Source organism: Silurus meridionalis, chromosome 2 (genome assembly GCF_014805685.1).
Source record: "Silurus meridionalis isolate SWU-2019-XX chromosome 2, ASM1480568v1, whole genome shotgun sequence".
In the NCBI taxonomy this organism is placed as follows: domain Eukaryota; kingdom Metazoa; phylum Chordata; class Actinopteri; order Siluriformes; family Siluridae; genus Silurus; species Silurus meridionalis.
In genome coordinates, this window is record NC_060885.1 from 20,314,548 (window position 1) to 20,331,971 (window position 17,424).

A 17,424-nucleotide genomic window follows, 5' to 3' on the forward strand; every position below is an offset into this window, starting at 1 on the left:
GCGACTCCCATCACGCAAACGGAAACATGGAGAAACGCTCCATAACGGTGAAAGGGCCAGTGTGTGCTTTCTCTTACCCACTGTCTCAACTCCTCCTCCTTTTCATCCCCCTCTCTCTCTTTCTCTCTCCTTTCCATCTGGTACTTTTCTTCTTTCAGGTCACACTCATTATCTGTCGTTATTAGGACACTCAGTGCTGTTAATAACCAGAAAAAAAACGTGTCATTTTATCGCAGTTATGTGGAGTCTTCAGCGGACTGAGCCATTTTTATAACTTTTTTGCGTCTTTGTTTAAAAGAAAAAAAGTCTTCAGGACACCGAGGAAAAACTGAAAAGGATCCATAAGCTTTAAAGCACGGTAGGAGCCAGTGTCGGATATTGTTATTTTATTTTAAACGTTGATTTGTTGCGCTGCGAGTCTGATACACTTTTGTTGTATGGGGCTGGTCGACACGTAGACTTCTATATGACTGCCTTATTGCATCTATTCACTGCCTTGATTTTCCATGTGTTTATATACATATATATATATATATATATATATATATATAGAGAGAGAGAGAGAGAGAGAGAGAGAGAGAGAGAGCAGTATCTGTCATGTTTTACTGGGTTTTTCAGTTCATTCGAAAAGTTTTTTTTTTTTTACTTTTTTCTGGATCAGACATACCAGAGATTCAGATTAGAAAAGAAATCATTAATAAACCTGATAATGAACACAAAAGCCAGGATGGGTACTGTATTACTGCTATGATGTTATGGCTGTTATGTTTTCATTGCTTTCTTATTTCTTCTACCTACAACATAACCAATATCCCTCATCATGCTAACTGTGGGTTCTGGGGTGTGTTCGATTTCTTGTCAGACATGTTCACTAACTTTGTACTAAATCCACTTTATTTGGAATAATAGCCAATACGCCCTATTTTGTTTGTTCTGCTATTTGCTCTCATTTCAAATTTCCAAATCATCTATTTCCTTGAAACATCCTGTAAATCCCATTTTTATTCAATCTCTAGATCTGGTAGCTCCAGTCCTTTATGTTAGTCTGCATTATGAAACGCCTTTAATGATCGGGTGTCAAGCAAGAGAAGGCAGAAAAATTACACAAATGACCACTTATATGAACAATTACCTGTGTTTAATATTGAGGCAAAGATCAACCCATTCCTACAAGTGGTGGTTCAAGTATTTGCCTTTCAGATTTGCACCACTAGGGCCATGGTGCCCCGCCAGTCAATCTCACCCCACTGCCCTGCAGAAAAAGGTCCACTTTGGCATACCACTTGTCTGTCAAATATTCTCATGAAATGCAAATCTCTATTTCTGCTGCTGCTGTTGAAAAACCATACATTTGAATAAGACTGAGGATATTTATAAGATTTCCATAAGTGGCTTTTCTATGCTCTTATTCTAATTATGTATCATATACCATTTTTAAAGAAGTACTAAAGCTAGTAGTTCTGTAGAAACAACTCTTGTAATATTCAGGAGAGAACTAAAAAAATAACAATTATCTGGAAAAACAGTATCACGAAAATTAAGTTTGCATGGTATCTATTCAAGGCATTATAGAAGGGAAAAATGTAGGAACTAATGCATCAATTATAGCCAAAGCATCAGACTGGAAGACTGACAGCATGTCATGATGCCTGTTGACCACAGTCTTTTTTTTTTTATACCAGTTAGCACTAAGTATTGGTTTGTCCATACTAGTAGTAGCCTAAAACAGGAGCAATGTTTCCTATATAAGTAACACAGTGTAGTGACATAATATTTTTAGAGCTAACATTATGTTCTTTGACTGTAAATGTACCATTCCAAAGCCAAAGACAGAGTACAGAACCAAAAAGTCCTTTCTATTATCACTTTATAAGGTGTTGTAGTTTGAGTTTAGGTGGCTTTTTAGCCACTTTAAATTTAATTCATTAATAAAGGAATATGTTATTTTATCTTATTTTAATACATTTTAATGGATAGAGACCAATTTCCTACTGGAGGTCCATATAAATTTCTAGGATTTTTTTTTATCCAACATACACCAAGTAAAGATCCAGTAATATGTTATACAGAAAATAGTAACTAACTTTCTATTTTTCATAAAAATAGAAAGAAATTGTAAAATTGTTTAATCCAGGTTCAGAAATAAGGCAGTCGAATGATACCAGTATATACTATATTATATATATTTTTTTCATTGCATCTCTTACTGTATATAAACTCTGTTTATTAAGTAAATTATTATAATTACATTTTAAGTGTAAAAAGAAACCCTGCAAAATTGGGTTAAAAAATGTTGAGAATTATTTTTGGTTTAAATTAAATTTTTGTAACTTATCTTTGTATTTGCAAGAATGTTCTCTTTTTAATAAATGTTTATTACAATCTTTTATTTGTAAGAATGTCTGTTTGAAAGGCAAACGTGAATGAGGTATCCTGTTGTGTATTCTCACAGCATTGCTGAACTAGCAGCACTGACTGTGTAGTTATTGTTGTTTCAGGCTCAGACTACTGAAAAATATCTCTTTTGAACTATGAACTATGAACTATGAACTATATTTTTGAATATAACATTTTGAACTATGGCTCGAGCATCCCGGGTCAGTCAGGTGAAAGTTTAGAGGCTAGAGATTTCCAAATGGTTGTTGAAAATGAGGCCTTGGTGAGATGCTGAATCCGACTAATTTACTCAAACAAACGTATGCGTTAGTTACACAGTGCCAGTTGCTCATTCATTTGACCACCTTGTTTGCTTTTCTTAACTCTAGACAGCTGGTTCACATCAGGCCTTCATGCAGACTAGCAGACAGGCATGCACAGCATCCATGCTTCTGTTCAGCATTCCAAGACTTTTTTCCTTTTTTTTTACCCTTTCTTCTCTACAGATCTAGGTATGAAGCACTTTCAGCAGTGGAGACAAATAGTCTTCCTCGTTTTTGGCATTTGGGTTCCATCGTGCTTCACTCAGACAGCGTCCACTGTGCGCCCAAGTCCCACACCAACATTGAAGTCGCCTGAACAGCTGAAGTTTCGACTGGCTGGTCATCCGCGAAAGCACAATGAGGGCCGAATTGAGGTTTTTTATAAGGGCGAATGGGGAACCATCTGTGATGATGACTTCTCACTGGCCAATGCTCAAGTGCTCTGTCGCCAGCTCGGGTTTGTGTCTGCTACAGGCTGGGCCCACAGCGCCAAATACGGAAAGGGCGCAGGTAACAGTAATAACACAGCAATCCCATTTTACCTATCAAAGATCTTACTCGAACTGCATCTAGTTAATAGTGTCTGATTGGCTTTTGTGTATGTGTGTTCCAGGTAAGATCTGGTTAGATAATGTGCAGTGCAGTGGTAGTGAGAGGAGTATATCCGTGTGTAAGTCACGTGGATGGGGCAACAGTGACTGTACTCATGATGAAGATGCTGGGGTGATCTGTAAGGATGAGAGGCTGCCAGGATTTGTTGACTCCAACGTCATAGAGGTACAGTCTGTACCAAATTGTCTCATCTACACAAGCCACTTTAGCACACACATTTATTTGTATGTAGTGAATGGGTAAAACCTTGGAAATAAAAGCTTTTAAATTAAACACATTATATGTTACAAAACTTTTAATTTAATAAATTTGCAAATGGATATCATATCGAAACCTTTTTGGGGCCTACTTATGCACCCTGTTTTATTATTCTCTGATGTCTTCTACTGACTTTTTCCGTTTACCCCTCTCTGACCGACATCTGTGAAAAATTACCTTCATCTGAACTTTACCCTGACTGACTATTCAACTCTTTCTGTCTTTTTATTCGATTTAACTGCCCTCTTGCTGTTTCACTTGCCAAGATTTGGTTTTACTGGCTTTCTTTCATGCTTGGCTGCCTTGTGTCTTCTTTCAGGTTCAGGTGGATGAAAGGAATGTGGAGGAGGTGCGTCTTCGGTCGGTGGTCGCCAGCAAGCGGTTGCCAGTCATAGAGGGAGTAGTGGAAGTGAAGTATAAAGACAGCTGGGCTCAAATCTGCGATAACGGCTGGACACCTAAAAATTCAAGGGTTGTCTGTGGCATGATGGGTTTCCCTCATGAGAGGAAGGTCAACAAGAACTTCTACAAGTGAGTGCAATAGATTTATATGATCATTTTGAGGCTCTCCAAATAACATTCCCTGCTCACACAGACACATGCTGAGAAATGGAAATAATGAATCACATTTTCCTGTGTGCTAGCTGGCTACGACTGGCCTGTATCTGATAGGAAGTGCAATGCGGCTTGACACTTGGACCACATATAAAACTAACACATACATACAGATTACACACAGACAAGAAAACATAATGTACAGACTGCATTACATAGCTATACCAAACACAGACACTGCTGGCACACATAGACCTACAGTTCTGCTTGGTGTTTACCCTGAAACACAGAGAGCAGTATGTTAGTGCACTAGTTTAACACTGAAATGACTGTTGTATCAATAGTCCTCTATGTTGTCTGTGGGGGAAAAACTGGTTGAGTATACATTAACACTGTCTACCATAATTCATAATCTATATGTGTTTTTTAAAGTGTGTGAGTTTGTATTCTGCTTTATTAAGATAATGTTTTGCAGAAATTAATATTTGCATTTTCTACAAACATTTACTCTTAAGTTTACATAAGATTGGTTGGGAAAAGAATGGGTGTGCTTGTGTGGCAAAAAGACAGAGGCAGTGTAAAATATGGGGTAGTCACCTTAAAACAGAATGTTAGAGGAATGTCGCACTTTTAGGAATCACTGTTTCACTAAAGTTCATGCTGTACCACTAAGCCACCCCCTTTTCCCCACACACACTTGCAAACAAATACACCACCACCACAAATAGTTTACAGAGATACACACACACACACACACACACACACACACACACACACACACACACACACAGAGGCAACATTTTCAAGTCTAATTGCATGAAGCAGTGCATTAATAAAAACCAGTGTGTGTTGGGAGATGCGAGAAATCTTTTTGTGGATAATTAGCTTAACCCAAAACTGAAAGTCTAGAAATTCTTGAAAAAACGTAGCTGGGTTATGATTTCAATTTATGTTTTAAGGTCAACAGCATGGTTAAAGAACCCTTAATCAGTCACCCATGATTTTCTGCTTTACTGGGGTATACATATGAGGCAACACAGATGACAAATTCCTTTAGCCTTTCATCAACGATTGTGCTGTTTTTCACAGGTTAGGTTTTTCATCAGATTTTCAGTGTGTGCTTTATAGCTACTTAACTACAAAAGCATGTTCCAAAATCAATTTTATTTTAATCCATAATTCTGGAGGTGACTGCATGCGTAATGTATTCAGCACTGGTGGATTATTGTAATATTGTTTTTAAGTTTTCTTTACAGATTTTCTTTTGCATCGTGCAATTAGACTTGAAATGTTGAACATTTTTTTCAGAACTTTTTTTTTTCCACCGAGGGTGTCAGTAATTATGGAGCGTACTGCACACTAAACCTGCTTGTGTGGCGTCTAACAGGATTTCCACTTCCCCACAGAAGCTTTTTACAGTTTCAGAAATATTTTTGGAAGCTGTAAATGGAAGCCTTTAGGACTGTGGAATGTCTGATTTTGGAGAAATATGCAAAGCACGGTTATTCATGTACTGGTACATAAAACACACTGTGAAACTTTGTGCAAAACACACAACAGTCTTCAATAAAATCAAATAAAAATCATCCAGGCAGACAAAGTCTGCTGTAGTCTGCCATGTAGTCTGCCACTAAAAAGAAGATTTGATTAGTAATTATTAAGTAATTATTAAATATTAAGATCTTATTAAATATGATTAAACTGTGTATGAATGTGGAATGTAGGATGTAATTATAACTTTCATTACATTGATTGTATGAGACAAAGTGGGAGTTAAAGTTTGTTCCTATTTCAAAGAACTTCGTATGTGAGAATGTTCACATTTGTAGGATCATACAAGAGAATATTTTAAATCCATGTCAAATATATTCTTTTCCCATTCCTTATCTCCTGCAGGAATTTCAGAAAGAGATCAGCTGAGCCAAAAGTCAAAATTAGAGTAAAAGCAGACAGGTATCATCTAAGGGGGAGAAACCCGCTAGTGCTCTCCCCCTAGAGATCTAAAGTGCGTTGTGTCTTGTAGAGATTCATCTATAGTAGTGGTAACCACTTTCTAACTAACAATTAACTTTTGCTTCAGGAAAAATGAATTTCTTCATTATCTGATGGATAACTGAGGATAATTCAAGTGTTTTTTAAGTGAAATTATTTGATCATTGCTAAGCATGCCTCATTGTGTTATACAGCCTCTTAACTCTCCAGAGGCCCATTTAGTGTTATAATGACCCTATCCAGTTTCATCGTAACGGTGAAAAACTACAAACAATTTGGTGGTGGTTTCAGGCACCTGTTTCATGTTACTTTTTGAGTTTAATTGTCTCTATAAAATTAGCAGGAAAGATGACAATATTAACAGATGTCATCAAAAAAATATACAAACAAACAAATAAATGCATAATCATAGCAGGATACATTCAAAAATAATATATTTATATGGATCTTTAAATGGATGACAAATAAGCATAATGCTAATGACCTTATAGTCTTTTAGTAAGATAAGCTATGAGGTTCTTGAGATTATGAGGAAAGCGAACTTGTCTCTCAAACCTATTTTGTAAGGAATATAAATGAAATATGTTTTATTTAGCATTCGCTGTGGTGGTATTAATCCCAATCATTTTATATTTAGATATCTCATATAGTATAATTGATTGCAGGTTGAAGAATGAACATAACAGTAGGCTCTGACCACTATTTGTAAAGTTTTATATCTTTGATTCTCTCCTCTTATATTTATCACACTGTGTATGCTGTAATCAACAGGTATTCACCAATCACATTATTATCTTTAAGAAAAAGAAATCAGTAAATAAATTCTTAGTGATTGTATGACTTTATTTACATAATGCATTTTGCTGCTACAGAATGCCTAATAGCATAAAAACATTGAACAGCAGTTTCATGCCGTAACAATCATTTTTGTATTGTTCTTCAGGGTTTAAATGTTTTACAGTATGAACCTTTAAATGTGTTCTTCATTTTACACCCTTATACTTTTGTACTTTTGGCTTTTAAGAATTTATTAACATTTAGCAAAAAGAAAAAAAAAGAAAATTAAATATTAATAAATAATTAACTTTTCATTACATAACTGGTAATATAGAATATCCCAATAAGTTACAGTGAACTGTATCATGTGTGTGTGTAACTAAATTTGTTGAAACAAATAATGAGCACATTTAGTAATTTGTAGTGCATTTATAGTGTAGTAATATATATATATATATATATATATATATATATATATATATATATATATATATATATATATATATATATATATATTTTTTTTTTTATCCAGAGTGACAAGATACAATTAAACATTTAAGCTTTAAGGCTCATGTGATGCTAAGACACAAGAGTAAACAGAATTTGTGATAGATACAAATGTTGATTCATGACTAATTTAAGCCAAATACAATGGACCCAGTGATTAAATGGTTAAAGAAAGAGACTCATGCTGTACACTGGTTATAAAGCAAAGCAGAGAAAGTATTTAGAGCCTGGTGGTTACAGCGAGAGAGAGAGAATGAGAGAATAAAAATAGAAGAGAATGATTGAGTACAAGAGGCATGACAGGAACCACTGACTCTTTCCCATCTGTTTGTTCTATTACCATAATTCAAAATTATGTATGTGTCTGAGAGAAAAACTGAGAGATATGAAAAAAAGAGGGCATTCTTGGTTACTTATGATATAATAAAAGCAGTTTATTTATTACTAATACTTACTAACAATATGATAACACTTTTATTGATGGTAGTAGATACCTCTGTTACTCACACTGATGCTGAAGTGTCATTCAGTTTTTTCTTTGGCATAATGTAAGAATATAAGCAGGGTAAAGTATGTAATTGTTACTAGTTGATGTTACATACTTTTAACTGATACTAGGTTAATAAAGTGTCTATTTTCAGGGTATTATTTCCTGCATGTGTGCTCCCATGTTCACCAATACCTATGATACACTATATGATCAAAAGTATGTGGACACTCAGGAGAGGTTTTTGGAACTGCGTAGTTCGGGATGTTTAATATGGGTATTGGTCAGGTGTCCACATACTTTTTGGCCACATGGTGTAAAATCACAGTAGATGTTTTTTTAACCACCTTTCCCATGTATCCACAATATATGTGCATGTTAGATTTATAGAGGAAATATGAATGTTGTTTCATACTTAATGAATGTTTGCATTACAGGCAAGAAGCCAAAGCTAAAGCTATCACTAAAGCTAGCTCTAAGTCTAAACCTGCCAACTCAGCTACAGCCAAAAGGTAACCTTGGTAAAATTGGTGGAAATTTGCAGAGAGATCAACATTGTACAGATGCTACCAAGTGTTTAGGCTGCTTATTTGACCATTAGACTACATTTAGATACAATCAGACTAAATAAAAGTAAGGAAAAGCGGAAAAAGTCTATACAAACACTTCAAAAATGAGTGTTTTTAGGTCTCATTTAAATTGTGATTAATTAAGAGTGTGATATGGAAAGAAACCATTTCACACTAACACTTGTCCTTTCAAATCTGTCCCTTTCTTAGACTCACTACCGAGCGGCAGAAGAATTACTTCCTGGTTCACTCTGTGGCATGTTTAGGCACAGAGGTGCACCTAGCTGCCTGTCCTCTGGAGTTCAACCAGGCCAATGCCACTGGAAACTGCCCAGGTGGTATGCCTGCTGTCGTCAGCTGTGTGCCTGGACCAGAGTATGCCCATAACCGCGCCATGAAGAAAAAACTCAAATCCTTGGTAGTATGCCATGTGTATTACCTACATCTGTAGTGGTAATAAAGCCTCCAGACTATTCTTATTACTTATTTCCTTTTGATAGAGCACAGTGCGCCTGAAGGGTGGAGCAAAGCCAGGAGAAGGCCGTGTGGAGGTGCTGAAGGGAAGTGAATGGGGGACGGTGTGTGATGATCGCTGGAACATGCAGTCTGCCAGCGTGGTGTGCAGAGAACTAGGCTATGGCTCCGCTAAGGAGGCACTTACTGGCGCTCGCATGGGGCAAGGTGTGATATAGAAAGACACCAAGCACATCTATAAAAATGTCTATGCTTATGTGACTCTGTGTGTGTGTGTGTGCTGCAGGCATAGGTCCGATCTACATGAATGAGGTCCAGTGCACAGGTCATGAGCGTTCTTTACGGAACTGCCAGTATAAGAACATCACTGAAGAAGACTGCAAGCACACAGAGGATGCTGCAGTCCGATGTAATGTGCCATACATGGGCTTTGAGAAAACGGTCAGAGCAACCCTTTTTTCACACTTACAAACACACACAGACACACACAACCACTAGCGGTGTAATGTAATAAAACTGATTGAATATACTGAATAGCTCTGTTTAACTTTCTAACTTGTTAAGCGTCTTGGTACGCTGATATTTTTTTCTTTCATGTTTTCTCATGATCACGACTTCATTTCCTCCTGACAGATTTCTTGTGATCACTACAATTTGCTTGTGATCTCAACATAAGAGATTGTGATTACAAAGTTATTTTCTTGTGATCTTGACATTGATTTCACGTGATCACGCAATAGTTTTCTCGATATAACAGAAGTTGTTTTCTCATTTGCTCATAATCTTGACATAACATTGTTTCCTCCTGATCACTTTGCGACACAATTACATCATGCGATTACAATTCTGTTTATGTTGGGAGCATGAGAAAATTAAGTCGTGATAACAAGAAAACTACTTTTGGTATGTGGAGAAAATCAAGTCGTGCTAATGAGAAAACAAGAAAGAAAATTATACTATAATGCATGGCCTCTTAGGACTTCTGTATGTTGGTAATACAGAATAATGATCCTAAGCACTTCATATACTGTATTTCAATTCTATGGATTGGCTCATATTGGGACATCTGGTGTTGAAACTGTGCAATTGCTGTTGATGCATAGATAATCCACATAAACATGACACAAATCACACAAGTTGTTCATTACACTTTTGCAGTGCAGCTCCTCGTGGCATGACTGATCTTTAAACCTGTAATAAACACTAATTAATACACATAAGGCAATGTGATGTTTGTAAAATTTGGTTAGTGTTATTGTATATATTCTGATTGTGGTAGATTATTTTTAAAGAATTATTGTTTTGGGGGATTTTTTTGTCCCTTGTATTTCTGCATTATTAACATAGTCATCAGAAAGAAACTTCCTTTCATTACTTGACTATCAGCTGTATCAGTTTAATTAGGTGATTTCTGTTGCCTGATTAATATTCTGATACACTTAATAGTGTTATTATTATTATCATTATTATTGTTGAGAAGACTAAAATTAGCAACTGAAGCATTGTAGAACAGTAGTGTATTTCATGCAGATTACTTCACATAATTAAGCAGTGTTCACTCCGGCTGCAGTATGCTCCTATGGGTAATGTACTGCTGAAATATTATAACTATTCAAAAAAACCCTACCCATAATATTTGCCAGTTATGTAAATGTTGTTAGAAATGACAAAACTGAATTAAACCTTTTCTAATTCGGAACCATTCAAGCCCTTCCATAAATACATTTATATTCAATTAGATTCCGACTCATAACATACATTACCCACAGTGCATCTGCTTTTCCAAGTCTTTCCTAACCCTTCTTCCTGTATAGCCATGCTGCTGTAGAGGAAGTTGACTCTCTCCTGCTTCTTTTCTTCTTCGGCTGTGTCCTGATCAGGTGCGTATCACAGGCGGTCGCACACGCTATGAAGGCCGCGTGGAAGTGTTGCGTACCAGCACTAATGGATCGCAACACTGGGGTCTGATCTGCGGAGAAGGCTGGGGTACCAAGGAGGCCATGGTGGTGTGCAGACAGCTAGGCCTTGGATACTCCAACCATGGCATGCAAGTAGGACAATACTACTAACATTGGCAACCACTGTCCGCTTTGCGTAAACCTGTTCCTAAAATCCATCACTGACTCTTAACATATGACAAATCACTGCGCTAGTGACAAAACTACACTTACACTACACTACACTTACAGTAACGCATAGAAAAATAGAAGGGCAGCTTGTAGGTAGTGCAGGAAGAGACATGAACAGTTGTGTGACTGTGTGGTGTAAATATATGTAATGACGTGATGTAGGCTCTGTGTACAGGTACGGCTTGTGGGTGGGCGGTCGGAGTATGAGGGGAGAGTGGAGGTTTGGGTGGGTCAGCGCTGGGGCAGTGTGTGCAGTGAGGGCTGGACCACCAAAGAAGCCATGGTGGCTTGCAAACAGCTAGGGCTGGGTTTCAGCATGCATGCTATTACTGTGAGTACACACACACTCAGACACACAGACACACACAAATGAATTTCTTCTTTAATGAAAAGCAGTGATCCACAAATTGCGTACAAGTCTGCATTATGGTACTTGGTTTTAGACTTCATTGTGCATTCATTGACCAGTTTTGACCTAATTTCTATCCATTGCTTCAGAGCACAGAGAACAATATATACAAGGTGGTATCAAAGGTTTCAAGACTAATTCGTAATGCGCCAACAGATGGCAGCTCAAAGTTGCACACAGAGTCACAGGGAGCACCGACCTTCATAAGCCAGTGTGCCAAAAGACATCATCCAGTGTACATCAGCAGCTGCAGCTGTATCAGCAGCATTTCATCATGGACAGCAGGTTAGAACAAATTCTGCTTGAAACGGGTCAAATCTGCCACAGAGACATTTGACATGATTTGACAAGTTTACGGCGATGCTGAAATGAGTTGTTCGAGGTGTTTCAAGAGCGGAAGAACATCACTGAAAGACTACGAGAGAGATCAGGAAGACACCATTGCAGAGATCAAGCATGAATCTCAGACGGTGCTTGAAACGCTTCGAGAAGAAGACTTCCAGGACATATTCCAGAAGTGGCAGCACTGGGAGCGCTGTATTGCTGTGCAAGGGGGCTATTCTGAAGGTGATAGGTTGTAAATGTAAATAAATAAAGAACTGTAAACAGAGCTAGACTCAAATCCTTCTGATACCACCTTGAAGATATTAGGATCCATTGTTATGAGATCTGTTTAACTGCTAAAATCTACTGTTGAAGCAGCACATATACAGTACAGGAAGTCCCCAAATTACAATGGAGATGCATTCCTATGACCCATCGTGAATTGAGAATATTGTAAGACGAAACATGGCCTAACAGACCCAGGAATCTTGAGGAATGGTAATCAGTGTAGGGTAGTATACAGTAACTTGTTAATAATTTAACAAATTACAGTATTTAATTAAGCAAAACAGAGCAATTTACATTACCGTACTGTATAAACTATACAGTATAAATGTGTATATGTAGCAGCGTGGACGAGCGCCGATTGGAGGGTAGAGCATACGCTGCTACATTTACCTGCCATGCGAAACTTTTACAATTGTGTTGTATCGCTTATTGTCATCGAAGAATTAAAAAAATTTAATTAGACCCATCGTAACTCGGAGACCATCTATATATACAGTGGTCTCCCAGAACTCGCGGGGGTAACGTTCTAAGACCTTACCTTAGTACCTTGGTACCTTGATGAATTCATCTAGACATTGTCACTTTAATACAAAAAATTTAAAATGTATGAAATTTGTTAGTTAAAAAACATAGGTAAAATGTTATTCCTAACGAAAATGTTAAGATAATCCGCAACTTGCTGTTAGGTTCAAATGAGAACCGACTTATTTTCCGAGCCGCGGGTTCCAAACTCGTGAATTATCTGGGGTTGACTGTATTCTTAAGCGAAAGGTAAATCTGTTTGGTGTTTTCTGTTCCTCCCACCTTCACACATTTTTATTCAGTCCTCAAGAAATCAGCACAACAGTGTTTGTGTTTGTGTCATGTCCATTAAGGAAACGTGGTACTGGGATGGCAGTAATGTGACTAACATGGTGATGAGTGGTGTAAAGTGTACGGGAGAAGAACTGGATCTCAGCCAGTGCCAGAAACACAAAACCGTCACCTGCCAGAAAACAGCCACACGGTTTGCCGCAGGGGTTATCTGCTCAGAGAGTGAGTCAGCATAAAAATACACCCTAACACACATATATGCACACAGCATAGGATTGCATGTATGACAATTCATTTGGTTTGTAACAGTTTAAAACAAAATGAGGGTGCTTTAAAAACAAAATAGGTGTGACAGAAGATGGCTGCACAGATAAAAAAAAAAAACCAATAATATATGATGATATGATGATATGTAGCAGGTTTATAGGCTGTTGACATGGAAACACTTGGCATCTTATAAATCTGTCTTATATCATCTTATATCTGTCATAAAACAAGATAACCAGATCATTTCGATCAAAGAATCCTCTCAGTATAAACATTAGGTCTAAAGCCCAATCAGTCTTAGTCTAATGCTATATATGTCATTTAGCCTGCAAAAAGTTTGTGATTATTTTTGTTTAGTTTGTCAGTATAGTAAATATATATGTGATGGCGTATATCTGTTTTCCCTCAGCTGCGTCTGATCTGGTTCTGAACGCACCCCTGGTGCAGCAGACAGCATATATCGAAGACCGTCCTCTGCATATGCTGTACTGCGCTGCAGAGGAGGACTGTCTGTCTAAAAGTGCAGCAAAAGTTAACTGGCCATATGGTCACCGCCGCCTGCTTCGCTTCTCCTCACAGATCCACAACATTGGCCGTGCTGATTTCAGGCCTAAAGCTGGACGTCACTCCTGGGTCTGGCATGCATGTCATGGGTAACCATTAGCTGTGTTATATTTTGGGCTGGAGGGAAGTAGTTATTTTTTGCAGCCTTTTTTTTTTTTTTTTACTAAAGAATGCATTTAAGAAAAATGCATAATGTGTGTTACTGTGTGGCTGTGTAGGCATTATCACAGCATGGATATCTTCACTCATTATGACTTGTTGAGTGTAAATGGTACCAAGGTGGCAGAGGGACACAAAGCTAGCTTCTGTTTAGAAGACAGCGAATGTCAGGAGGGTAAGACAATCCAAAACACACATGCACACACATACACAAATATAGACTAGATATTAGTATGGCTAATCTCTAAATGACGCACTGGTATGTGTCAATATTGCAGGTGTTTCCAAGCGCTATGAATGTGCTAATTTTGGAGATCAGGGCATCACAGTAGGATGCTGGGATCTGTACCGGCATGACATCGACTGCCAGTGGATCGACATCACCGATGTAAAACCAGGAAATTACATCATGCAGGTTAAACCTTCTGTTTTGCAAAACATTTTGTGTGTATAATAATAACTATTGCTAAAAACGCAATATAATAATGCATGGCATTACAGAGAGAGAGTCATTTTACATATGGAGAGTCAAAACCATTTTACTAAAGCAAGAAACCCAGTCAAGACTCCAAACCTCTACACTACAACCACATCTGTGCCACTGACATCATCTGGAGCAGTTCAGAATCAATATTTGTCTAATAAAATGAAAAATTATAAAAACATTAAAAATGCAACCTACTCAGCAGAGATGCAGACTCATAATCTGATGCTGTAATCCAGTGGTACCGCTCGTATTCACTGGTCTGGAAGTGGTGAACAAACTCTTTCCTGGGCTGAGACAAGCTAGCTAGCTTCGGGGTTGGCCGACCTCTCCTCACGATGTCTAGCTTTTCTTGAAAATGGATTTTTAAGTATGTCCGAGACCAAATCAATTTCTCTTCCTCCGTAGGCATAAAAAAAAGTCTAATTTGGACGTATTAATATGTGCACATAGCACATAGAGGCTGAAATCTGATCTAACATCCACATACACATACTGGAAGAAGTGCAGCCAAGAGAAACGCTACGAAATGAAATCAATAAACTGTTGGGAATAAATTAATACAATTTCATGGAACAAATATTAGAATTGAGGTTGTGAATGTAGGTCAGTGCTTCTGATAGTGTTTAGGCCAGCAGAGAAGGCTTTGCTGGCCCTGACCGCCCGCCACTGGTTCTTTATATGTGTAAGTTTGTCCCTAATGAGCGAGCCGTTGGCGACATTGGCAAGGAAAAAGTCCCTAGGATAACATAAGGAAAAAACCTTGAGAGGAACCACACTTGAGAGGGAACCCATTATAATAATGCACCATTGTGTTCTATGTGCATCATGGTCTAAGATTTTTCACTGTATTTATTGAATGTGTTACTGTATATTCTACGAATATATACTCTGTGAAACAATATTTATTCCAAGCTTAATGTGTTTTGTATTGTTGCTGTTTCAGGTTGTGATAAATCCTAATTTCGAGGTGTCTGAGAGCGACTACACAAATAACGCCATGAAATGCAACTGCAAATATGATGGCCACAGGATTTGGTTTCATAACTGTCACACCGGTGAGAGTTCTTTTTTTTATAGCTTTGTCCACAAGTACACTTTCATACTGTAAATCCGGAATGTGTTATGTACCGCTTAAAAACATAGTAAACTTATGCCAGCAACACACACACACACAGACAGAGTTCACAGAGTTCACGTTCACAATCCCAACCACCTTCGAGATAGATATTTGTCTTCTTATTTACCTGTCCTTTTACATCTTCCTTCTTTTCTATGTGATTAGAGGTAGGTAACGCTGACTATAAGTCTCTGAGAATGACGAAACATCATGTAGTACAAAAACAAGTATATGTAATAAAATAAATGAAAGAACCAAAGAACAAAAAAATAATAAAACAGGCCAAGTACCAAATATTATCATCATTACTATTACTATATAATTCTATTACAGAGTTTAGAAGCAAGATGAATAGAATGTGTTTTTTTCCTATTGAATTGACTGCAGCCCTTCCTCAACTGTGCAAAGTGTTTTATCTGACATAAGCAAGACTTTGCAAACTTAAAGACACAGCCAGTAATACTTTACAACAATCCAGTTTCAAATTGATGATAGCACTCACTAGCTTCTGCATCATGTAGAATTAGATTACATTGTTTTTGTGTGTCCCCGTTTTAGAGACTTGCATAGGAATCTGATTTAGTGTTACACCAAGAACTAAGCAGTCAATCTGAATGGTATAATCTTTGTAACACTTACAGCTAGTGTTGAAGTTTTAAAGTAGTCTTTCTGGTCTTTCAAGATTTTCTGTCTTTTACAGACTTTTTCTTTTTACATAACTATGCAACTACACCTGGTCAAACTGATAAGTGTCATTACACTGTGTTAATGTGGCTGTGGAGATTTGCCCATTCTTCCATAACCTGGAGCAGTCTACATTCAAATTCATCCATTTCATGCCAGTTCTTCTACACCAACCTTGGAAATCCGTGTCTTCATGGATTTCACTTTGTGCACAGGGCATTGCCATGTGATCTCACAGAAAACAAATAATTCTAATTTTACATTCTAAACAATTGCATGCATCCAGCTTTGTAGCAAAGGTTTAGCGTAGACAGTCGAGGGTATGATGGTCAGGTGTCCTCATGCTTTTGACTATACCCGGTATGTATTGTCAGCATAGGCATAAACGCCTAATTATTTTCGTGTGCATGAAATTATTGTTGACTGTCACTGACCCACTTTTTGTTTGGTGTTTCATATCCTGACAGGTGATGCTTTCAGTGAGGAGGCAGAGAGGAGGTTTGAGAAATACCCTGGACAGATCAATAATGAGATCTCCTAATCCAGCAGATCATTTCATCATTGCACCTTTTAATATGGACTGGATCATATATAGTATATTAGCCAGGTTACAGAGTAGGGATCTCTCTAACGCTTTTCATGTACACACTCAAGGACACTGAAATATTGTTTTATCACAGTTATCATACATGTACCTCATTTGTAGGTAACAACATGGGCATTAGTCTTTTTAGATATAATAATCAGAACATAACCCAATCTAGTGTCTACCAGGCATTTATTCACTCCATAAGCATAGTTTATGTTCATGGTGCTATGTGCTGACTGCCAAAAACGCTTGAGGACAGCATTATTATACAAGTATTACACAACAATGTGCAAATGTGATAGCTGTCTTCAAATGTTCTACTTGAATAATGTGTTTTCATCACACAGGAATAAAGCTGAAACAGCTATTCCTCAAAACAATACATAAAGTAATAGAATCGTAAAAACGGTATCATAAAAAATATTTCCTATAATGCTATTCTTACTGAGGGTCTTACAGAGACAGACCCATCAAAGTAATGAAGGTTTTTTCTTTAATCAAAGGGTTCATTAATGTTTTTGGATGTTTCTGGGTTCAAACTCATTATGTACTTTTATGCAGGTATTGTAAAATTATGTTACATATTCATGTGGTATTTTTAATGAAAACCTTATTTATACTTTACATGAATCACAGTTTGTTTTTTTTTACTTTTAATTATACA

General features: G+C 37.3%; 1 protein-coding gene across 3 annotated transcripts; it reads left to right on the forward strand.

The window, feature by feature from the left end:
• Positions 1 to 88: 88 nt before the first annotated feature.
• On the forward strand, positions 89 to 17,384 carry loxl3b (lysyl oxidase-like 3b). 3 transcript variants are annotated; one of them, XM_046875527.1, is made up of 17 exons: positions 89 to 358; positions 2,883 to 3,209; positions 3,313 to 3,476; positions 3,889 to 4,100; positions 6,021 to 6,077; positions 8,325 to 8,399; positions 8,667 to 8,874; positions 8,957 to 9,137; positions 9,217 to 9,371; positions 10,811 to 10,981; positions 11,235 to 11,390; positions 12,956 to 13,115; positions 13,570 to 13,813; positions 13,943 to 14,058; positions 14,162 to 14,298; positions 15,314 to 15,425; positions 16,639 to 17,384. In XM_046875527.1, exons 2-17 carry the CDS (start codon positions 2,891 to 2,893, stop codon positions 16,710 to 16,712), a joined length of 2,541 nt encoding a protein of 846 aa, XP_046731483.1. In that variant the 5' UTR covers positions 89 to 358; positions 2,883 to 2,890; the 3' UTR covers positions 16,713 to 17,384. The 3 variants fall into 3 exon arrangements, with proteins under 3 accessions (XP_046731483.1, XP_046731467.1, XP_046731476.1); XM_046875511.1 differs by lacking the exon at positions 11,235 to 11,390 and having other exon boundaries at positions 91 to 358; XM_046875520.1 differs by lacking the exons at positions 6,021 to 6,077; positions 8,325 to 8,399; positions 11,235 to 11,390 and having other exon boundaries at positions 93 to 358.
• Positions 17,385 to 17,424: the final 40 nt, after the last annotated feature.